Source organism: Calonectris borealis, chromosome 5 (assembly GCF_964195595.1).
Source record: "Calonectris borealis chromosome 5, bCalBor7.hap1.2, whole genome shotgun sequence".
In the NCBI taxonomy this organism is placed as follows: Eukaryota; Metazoa; Chordata; class Aves; order Procellariiformes; family Procellariidae; genus Calonectris; species Calonectris borealis.
Genome location: NC_134316.1, coordinates 4,256,663 through 4,266,515, shown reverse-complemented (window position 1 = coordinate 4,266,515; position 9,853 = coordinate 4,256,663). Strand labels below are relative to the sequence as shown.

General features: G+C 49.8%; 1 protein-coding gene across 2 annotated transcripts in view; it reads left to right on the top strand.

Moving 5' to 3' along the window:
- Window positions 1-528: 528 nt before the first annotated feature.
- The window catches only part of DDHD1 (DDHD domain containing 1), a 67,796-nt gene continuing 58,471 nt past the window's right edge, over window positions 529-9,853 (top strand). For both annotated transcript variants that reach the window (XM_075150761.1, XM_075150762.1), the window contains exon 1: window positions 529-1,252. In XM_075150761.1, the coding sequence (XP_075006862.1) occupies window positions 553-1,252 (700 nt within the window). In that variant the 5' untranslated portion in view covers window positions 529-552. The remainder of the gene's footprint in view (window positions 1,253-9,853) is intronic.

Below are 9,853 nucleotides of genomic sequence, written 5' to 3'. Positions count from 1 at the left end.
GCTGTCGGCTGTGTCTGAGGGTGTCTCACACACGGAGCTGGGGCTGTCGGCTGTGTCTGAGGGTGTCTCACACACGGAGCTGGGGCTGTCGGCTGTGTCTGAGGGTGTCTCACACACGGAGCTGGGGCTGTCGGCTGTGTCTGAGGGTGTCTCACACACGGAGCTGGGGCTGTCGGCTGTGTCTGAGGGTGTCTCACAGGTCGGGGCTGCAGGTTGTGTCTGAGGGTGCCTCACACCCCCAGCCGGGGCTGTACGTTGCGTTTCAGGGCGCCTCACAGACCCCCCGTGCCCGCCGGCCGTGCCCGAGGACGCCCCCCACGTCCCCACCCGCGCGGGCCCGCAGGCCGCGTGCCACCGCCCCGCCCCCGCCCTGCCCCGCCCCGCCCCCGGCCGCGTCGCGGCGCGCGTGACGATGCGGCGCCGCCCCCGCCCGGAGGGAGCCGGCGGCGGCTGCGGCAGCCGCGGGCCGGGCGTGAGCGGGGCGGCGCGGGCGCGGGGGCGGGCGAGGGGAGGCGAGGCGAGGCGGCACCGGCGGGCCGGGCGCGCTGCGGCATGGATTACCCCGAGCCCGGCTCGCCGCAGGGCGCCTGGGACCTGCCGGGCGAAGCCAGCGGCTACAGCTACGAGCGGCCGGCCCGCGGCGAGGAGGAAGCGGCGGCAGAGGAGACGGCGAGCCGCGGCGTGCAGCATCCCCTCGCCCGCCCGCCCCACCGCCCCCAGCAGCGCTCCGCGCCGCTGCTCCGCGCCGCGTTCTCCACCTCCTCCTCCGAGGGGGAGCCGGAGGCGGCGGCCGCCCTGCCGCGGGAGCCCAGCCTGAGCGACGACGCCGGCGGCGGCGATTTCGACTCGGCCGAGTCCGGCGCCTCGCTGCGCTACTCCACGGGCACGGGCGGCGAGGGTAGCGAGGGCGCGGGGCTGGCGAGCAGCGAGAGCGGCGGCAGCGGCTTCTCCCTGGCGGCGGCCGCGCTGCCCGAGAGGAGGCGGCCGGGCGGCGGCCGGCCCCGCTATGAGGTGGTGCGGGAGCTGGGCGCCGAGGAGGTGCGCTGGTTCTACCGGGAGGACCGGAAAACCTGGAAGCCCTTTATCGGTTACGACTCGCTGCGGATCGAGCTGGCCTACCGCGCCCTCGGACCCGGCGGCCCGGCCGAGCCGCGGGAGGGCGAGGCGGCGGCGGTGGAGCCGGTGTGCGTGCGGAGCGGGCTCTACGAGGTGGACGTGGTCAACGCGGAGAGCTACCCCGTCTACTGGAACCGTGAGTGCTGCCGTCCCTCCCGCGGGGACCGGGGGGAGCCCCTTCCACTCCCACGGAGAGCCGGGGGTCCCGGTGTCCTCGCCCCGAGAGTGTGGGGGGCATCTGGGGGGTGGCTGGGCTCCTGCTCTCCCCAGCGAGGGACCCTGGGCATCCCCTGTGCGCACAGAGACCCTGCACTGGGTATCCCCCCACCGTGGGGACACCGGGTAGCCCTTCCTGCCCCTCCAGCGCACCCCCGTAGGTAGATGGGGGTCTGAGCACTCCCCATCACACCAACAGACAGTCCGAGGGGACTGGGCACCGCTTGCTGCCCGTGTGCACTTGGGGGTAAGGGATACAGGACAAAACATTTTCCAGGGAGAGGGGACCCTGGGTGTCCATCTCTTAACACAGCCTGAGCGAGGAGGGACTGGCAATTCCCCTTCCAAGTCTCGGACATGGGGCATCCCACCCTCCCGGGCACATTCATAAGGAAGCAGTGTGGGCATCCGTCAGCGTGCACTTGAGAGGGGGGCACCGGACACACACACACCCCCCTCCAGAGGATGAGAGGTACTGGGTAACCCTCACCCCCCACACAGGGTCATGGGGGAGGGTGTACTGGGCACCTCTTCACCCACTTCCAGCTGCAAAGGGAGCTGGCCATCTTTCCCTCTCGCCCCCCTGTGCACATGCAGCTGGAGGAAAGGGGGATCTGGGCATTCGCACCCTGGCATAGAGACACGGGAGAGGGAGGTCTGGGCATCTTCTCATTTCTCAGCACATGCAGAAGAAAGTGGGAGGGAAGGTGTCTGAGAACCTTCTTGCTTACGCTTCCCATTTCCTAAACAAAGGGTGAGGGAGGGTGGAGATTTGCCTTCAACTCTTCCCCCTTTGCCTCAATATGCGCACCCTTCCTTCAGAAGGAGCAGGGTAGAAACAGCAGTTGTTTGTCCGCTGCATCCCTGCCACAGGCACGCTTCTCTTCCCTCTCCTTTAGTGAGGAACGATGGAAGAGAGGGCTGATACCTGGCTTCCCCTCTGCTGCCCTTGTCCTCTCCGCTAGGAAAATGATGATATTGTGCTTCGTCTTCCCTTCCCCATCACCTGTCCACTGGGAGGGGAGGGGGCATGAACTGGGACTTCTCCTTTCTCTTGAAGGGGATGCAACAGGCATCTCGGATACACACACAGTCCTTGCTTCTTACTCTTCCAATAGAGGGGAATTTGCTTCACTCCCTCAACCTCAAAATGAGGTGGTGACGCACTCCCTCTCCCACCTTTCCCTTTGCATTCATTTGTGCTTTGCTGGAGGAGAGGGGACCTTGGGGAACAGAGATGAAAGAAGAGCAGGCACCTCAGCTCTTTTGCCCCTTCTTTTGGAGGGAATGTCTCCCAGGGTCTCGCTGGACAAGTGGGCTCTGCTCTCCTGGAGCAGACAAGCCGTGCCACTGCTCACCCTCTGTCCCTGAGGACTTGCTTTCCAACTGTATTCCTTCAAGGACAAGGGAAACGTTATGGAGTGGAGTGAGAGACGCAGAATAGCCGAGCAGTAGACACTGTCCTGGCATGGACCCGGGAGAGCGGCAGGCAGGTTTCTCTCGTCTCCTCTGCATATTTTTGAACTCAGGTGGGAGTCACAGAGAAACAGCAGAACTGTTTCAGATATGAAAACCAGGGCTTTTGGTTGTTTCCCCTCTTCTTTATCAGCATCTTTACGGGAGGGAGATCCATAAATGACAATACCAGGTGGTACAATTCGCTTGTGGTGTGACAATTTGTCTTCTAAATCATTGCCCCAGCAGACAGACACTGAGCTCGAGGAGCGAGCAGAGGTCTCGGTCCACACGTGATTTGAATTAGAGGAGCCTGGGCACAACTCCCTGAGCTGAAAGTGGAGGTGGTTCTCCCTGTCACCACCCTGAAGCCCCTGTTGTTGGTACTTGATGCATCTGCTACATGGTTACTGGAAAGAGATGATGCAGGTCATCCAAGGGATGAGGAAACTGCTGCCATCCCTCTTGTAACTGTGCCACAGGAGAGAGGGGAGCGAGGGAGCAGAGCTGTCAGGTGAGGCAGGATTGCTCCCGTAATGGGAGCAAGAGGCTGTACTCATCAGCAGCTTAAAGGTTTAATTTCTTGACCCTGTACCGTGTCCATTTTGGAAGCTGATTCAGTCTCATTAAGCCTGAGGGGCAGATGTTTCAAATGACAGCATATGCTGTGCAGAGACGATTTCTGATGCTTGGAAGGCGAGATTCCCAGAGGCAGGTCTTCTCATGGTCCTGAGAAGACTAATGACGGGGGTGTTTTTTAGTCGTCAGAAAGCTGATTAAGGAGAGTGCTCCAGTCTTTTCTTATTAGCAAGTCCACTCCTTCGCAAGACTAAGATAAACTTCTGGTGTTTCAAGGGTCTGTCAGTGTCTTCTGGTCCAACTCCTCCTTCACGTACACATTTCCTTGCCTCTATTCCCTGTGTACATGAGTGCTCTTGCCTTTCTCCCATTCTTTCCTCCCAACTTCTGCATCCAGATCTGAGAAGACAGCAAGGTCAGATCCCAAGGATTCAGTCTCATCTGTGCCTTTGAAGGCCTGGGTGTAGCCGTTATACCCAAATTATTCCCATTTGGAACTGTGCATGTAATTTTGGATCCAAAGGGTGGCTACTACGTTGGTTCACCGTAGTGCGGGAGGGAGCTGGTGGTGGGAAACCAGATCTCACATTAGTGAAGCCCATGAGTAAGGGAGGAGAATCTCGCTCTCTGATCCCACAAGCATGAAGTGTAATGAGTACAACTGACTTAAAATATGCTGATGTGCACGTTAAAAGAGTATAGAAGCTGCTATCTGGTTTTGCTGATTCACATTTTCAGTTCAAAGCAAAGGTCAAAAGCTTTTATCTTCGTTCTTGCCCATTTTGTTGTTGTTTCACGTACATGCCGTACTTCAGGGAAGGCTGCTATCTCACAGCTACAATACTGAACGCACTGACAGTTCTTCAGCTATTGTGGCATCTTAATGACAGGGAGATGTTGATTATAGCTTGGTGTGTGCGGAAATATTTTTTCACTCTACGTCTTCAGAAATCTTAAGCTCATCACAGGATTCGTTTGTAACATCAGGAATATCAGACTGAGTTACAATTTGAGCAGATTAATTACTGAGAATTTTATCTTTACCTTGTGACCTCTGGGATTTATTTAATTAGTATTGTAGAACTAGCGAAGACAGCGCAAGAGGACTAAAATTATTAATGTAGGCTTCCAGATAAGTGAATAACTTGGAGTTGGGCTGCTTCTTGTCTTCTGTGGACATAACAACGAGTGGTATTTTATACAAGGGTCTTCTGTTTGAGTCGTCTTAAGTTATCCGGCCCTTTTCTGCCCTCCTAGTTGAAGAGGGCTGCTTTACAACCATTTTTCTACAGAGTTACTCAGTCTAGTTTTCAAAGTCCTGGGTGAGTCTGTTAAATCTGCAGCCTGTGGACTTCTGGGTGACTCTCTCCTGTTCCTTAGCTTGAGAGTTTGTCCCATGCAACTATTGCCCTGTCTGGTATTTGCTTTTCCCTTGCTTTTTGATGGTAACATTGTCAAGTTGCCTGTATTTAGTTCTTGCAGTGTTTTCTTATAAATCAGTCCACTTTCACTCTCCCGGTAGTCATTTTCATCCCAGCATGTTCTCCGGTTTGAATTCAGACTGTGTGTTGGGGACACTCATCACCTCGGCTGACATCTGTTTTGCGATGGTAGTTTTTAAAATTGAAGTAGGACATTTGTAAAATCTGGTGGTACGTGGAGAGAAGCAGCAACAAAAATGTGTATTTCTACAGCCATTTGGGGAGTCTGTGGAGCGTTGTCTTTTAGGGAAGGATAAAATACTCCACTCCCAGACACTTGTTTGGTAAGGGTGGGGGGTTTGTTGGGTTTTTTTAACATGTTTTTGTATCTAATGGTTGCAGAAGTCTATTAAGTAAAATATCTCTTGTTGTATTTAAAAAAAAATTTGTTCACTAGGACCATCCCTGAGCGAAGATGCAAGATCTGCTGTACTGATATAACAGATATTTTACTCATCTTAGCCTGGAAATACCTGTGAATACGGAGTGGAGCACTGGGTCTTAATTTTAAAATCTGTATGCTCAGGCTGGAATTGGGCAGCTTTTAAAAACTATTTCAGCTTGGACTGAAAGAAATATCCAAGACCCTATATTTGCTTTTGTAAGCTCTCTGTGAGCTGCTTTGAGAACTGGAAGAAGAGGCAGTCATTAGCACCCTTGTGAAAAGCCTCTGCAGGTTGAGCTTTTGCAAAATGAGACGTGAATGCCAGGGCAGTGTTATCTGCCCTCTGAACTTAGAGTGGGTCAAGATTACTGAGAAGTCTTGGAGTGTAGTAGTTGATGCTTGGCACCAGATGATTACAAAAGGCTAATTTCTTAGTGGATTTTTTTTTTTAATCCTGTGCTTGTTTTGATGTAGGAGGTAGACGTTAGCAGTAAAATAGGAAGCCTTTTGTACCTCAGCCACTGGTGGTTCTTTGGGCTGCACTGTCAAGATTAAAGATCGACATTTTAGAGCTGTAAGGTGCTTCTCTGCTTTGTGCAGGAGCGTTGGGTGCTTGTGCCTTCCCTAGAGCTGGCAGCTTAAATTTGTATGTTGATGCTTTCCAGACTGGCAACCCTAAACCCATCTTGAGGCCCCACTAGACCTCTTGCCTGGCTGCTGTAATCAATGTCTGATATTTCTTCTGAGGCTGTGTGTTTGGTTTATGGGTTTGGGTTTGTATTCTGAAACAGAAATAGTATTAGAACAGATTCATGAGGCAAGATGAAAATTAAGGGTTTGGAATCAAGAGTTTATCAGTATGTGGTTTGCATTTGTTTTCGTCTGTTCTTAGCAGCAGAACGCATTTTTAGTTGCTTTACAGCATGCTTAGAACATTGCTTTTGGTGTGTTGGACAGCTTTTGGACTTGGATGATACAATTTCCTTTATGTAAAGGACCTAAATTCGAAGGCTGAATTCCTGAATACTATTTTCTTGCTTTTCTCTCCAGGTATGTTATTCTTTTGCAAATAAAATACTGTTAGTTTACATGGCAAGGTAAAGCGTTACTTCTGCTACTCAAAATCGTTCCTGGGTTTTACTTTATTGCTTCTGTTCTTACCATCCTAGCCTTCCAAAAGTGTCTTGTAGCTTGGTTTTGGCCAGCTCCTTCCTGACCTGAAGGCCTAACGCGCGTAGATGAAACAATTTTTAGATTTGCAGTGCTCCGTGTATTAAATCACAAATTACATTTGTTTGTATGTTTGTTCTGTTTATGTTTATGGTCTCTGGTACCTTTCCTTCTTTCAGTGGAGAGAACTTGTGACATTTAGGATGCTTTTACTGGAACAGGTGGGAGATGTCAGCACTTTGCTTGGATGTGTCTTTGAGGGCAAGTTTCTTCCGTGTCCTCAGCTTTTATTTTTGTGATTTACAAGCATTATTTAAGCAAAATAAATCTGTTGTCTTACTCCTGTAAATCAGGATCACAGAGTTGCTCTCCAGCGGATGGTGTCGGCTACAGCAGAGAAGCTAAGGATGGACTCAGCTTAGAATCGAGCTGTGCTTGCCCTTCGATGTGGTCCAGCGCTTTTCCTGCTGGATCTGGTCGACAAGGAGGAAGGCAGGGGTGCGGGGAATACTTGGGTTTCAAGTTGTGGGTGACAGGCAGAAGGGTGTTATCTACTGCAGCTGAGAAAGCAGAAAATGTTTGTGGGATGAGAAGGATCAGGAGTTCTGTTCTGACTTAATTCAGGCTTGAATACTGATTCGACTGTGGCGATATCAAAGAAATAGGATGGGATTTAACTTGGAGGGGACGGGGCTAGATTGAAGATAGATGACAGGTGAATTTCTGTGAGTATGTGTGTGAGGGGGACGTGCTGTCCAGGGAAAAAATAATACTGAAGGCAGAGAGAGACCTTGGGCAGAGCTCCTTTTTGCCCCGAAAGGAGCACGAGAAGAATCTGGAGGAGCTGACTCTGTGTAAGTTAGTAAGCAGAAGGACTAGACGGAAGAAAAATTTGCAGAAGAGCAAGAAATTAAAATAAGCATGAGCAGTTCTGTCAGTGGTATCTGTAAGGTTGAAAAAAGTGAAGATGAAGTAGCGGTTTTGAGTGTTGGCCAGAGAAAAGGTCGTTAGTGTGGGTGGGTTTGAGTGGGTTACAAGCAGCTGAAGCTACGCTAGAGTGTGCCTGGTGTGGAACTGGCGAGGAGAAGCTCTAGAGATTGTAAATGTTGTGAATAGCATGGTTAGTGATGGATGTGGAGTGCTGGGATGAAGGGAGTATGAGGTACAAGTGGGGTCCCAGGCAGTGATATTTCAGGTGGAAGAAGCTAAGATCATGCTGGTTTTCAAAGGAGGGAAAAACCTATAGGGTAAAAAAATTGAAGGAAGAAGTGAAATCTGGGCATGAAAGTGTAGGGAAATCTGGAGTTGGGGTGGAGTAGACAGAAAAAAGAAGTGAAGTTAGGAGGAGAGGGCAGAAAAAACATCCCTGCAGAGGAGAAGAGAGAAGGAGTTGGGAGCAAAGGTTAGTGTGCCCTTGAGTCTCTTCATCTTGTGCATTAGTCTGAGACATGCACAGGAAAAACCTTGCTCTTCTTTTTTTTTTAAAAGATATTCCTATATAGGAACCTACTTGCTCAAACTGTACGTACACAATCATTGCTGCTCGGCGCTGCTGAGAGCTCGCTGACAAAAAGCCGATTGAAGAGCATGGGCTGGGAGAGCACACGCTTGGAGCTGAGGGTGTGATTGTGCCAAAGTCCCGTGACTTTCAGTGGGATTTGAGCACATGCTTACATTTTAGGAGGTACTCACATGTTTGTCATGTGGCACAGTCATCGTTTTGTGGGTTGGTTTAGCTTTCGCCTAATGCTACTTCAAAAAACGCAAGCTTCTCTGGGTGAGAAAAGAGCTGATGAGGGACCAGCTCCTACAGCTTACTGCTTCACTTCAGAGTGCTGGTATTGAAATTTGGTAAACTATTTTAATTGATAAGAATCCAATAAAAATAAAGCTCGAAACTTAAAACTACAGCCCTGCTTCGTGTTTCAGCAGTCCAAGGTTTTTTGATGAGCGTTTGCTGCTCATCGTTGACACGGCTGGTGAGGTGAGCGTTAGGATTTTGACTTGGACCATAGGGTTCAGGTCTGTATAAAGAGCAATAGCAGAGATGTTAGTTAAACTACTATCTTAAACCAGAAAAATCCTTCTTGAAAAACATGATACACACTATATTTTGGGGTGATATACAGCAATTGAGATGAGAGAGGACTTTGAGGGCATTCATCTCTTTTTGAGGGGTTCCTTCTGTGTTTGACATTTGAACCAGCCCCAAAGATCAGCCTTTTGTTACCGTTTTGGATTGCTCAGTTCATAGTGTAAACCGATTAAAAATGGTTCAGGGAAAAACAGTTACAAGCTGTTGCTTGAATGCTTCAGGCTGTCTTGGTAAAACAGAGGCAATTTCACATCGGCAGTGGAGCAAAGCGCCTGTTCCTCCCTTGCTGCGTCTAACGTTGAAGCAAACGCGGAGGCTCGCGTGTGTAGCTGCTCTGTGGATCAGAGTCTGGAAAGAAAATCCCGTCTATGCCAATCAGATTGCTCTTAATGTGCTTAGTGTCTGTGAAACTCAAAAGTAACTTCCACCTGTAATTTTGAAATTGCTTCAATAAAGCAATTTAGAGTTATTTGATGGACCAGCAAAATAATATCCTTTACTGCTTAGTGAATGAAATCTCTTTTCATCTCAGACACCGATTAAAAAAATAAAAGTCTGGCTCTGTAAATTCACGTAGCTCTGTTAAATTTTCTGAGGCCAGGATTTCACCCTTGAACTCCTCTTCAGGTTACGTTTTTACTTTTGAAAGAGCCCAACAGATTGCACGTGTTTGTGGTTAAACAAAGGAAGGTCACGCGGGCTATGATTAAATGAGTGGCTTCGTTTATTCAAAAGTCAGTAACCTGCTCTGTTCTGAAATAGTATATTGGGGAACAGCTAGAAAGCTGTAGAAGACTAAGCTATAAAAAAAAAAAGTCTGTTATGTTTCCTAGTGAACGTGAAATAATGAAATTTTAGGTTTGGGCTATTTTATTATAACGTCTGTTTGTTCACCCGGCATGAATGCACTCTGTGCATTTGCATTGGCAAAAATAGAATCTGCAAATCGTTATTGCTGTAGAGGCAGTAGCGGCCGTGGCTGCTGGGTGGGCAGGATGCGCGCTGATGCAGAGGTCGAGTAATACCTGTCCTTACACTTAAGTGTTTGCACTAGCAAAAAGTCTTAGGGGCTGTGCAGTAGTTAATATACCCAAAATACAATTTTAGGCCTGATACAATAGGAATGGATAGCAAATTTTAAAAAGTCTCCGACAGTACCCTTGGTGTTTTTCTGGAATACATTTATTTCAGTGGCTCATGTCAACATCCAGGTTCTTGTGCGTATTGCAGTTGCTAGGAGTGACATCGGATGTGCAAGACATAGGATGTGCAGCACTTTTAGCAGGCCTTTGTGGAGAAGAAAAAAAAAAAAGGCCATTTTGCCCAGGTTTTTTTTTTTCCTTGGTAAATGTGTGG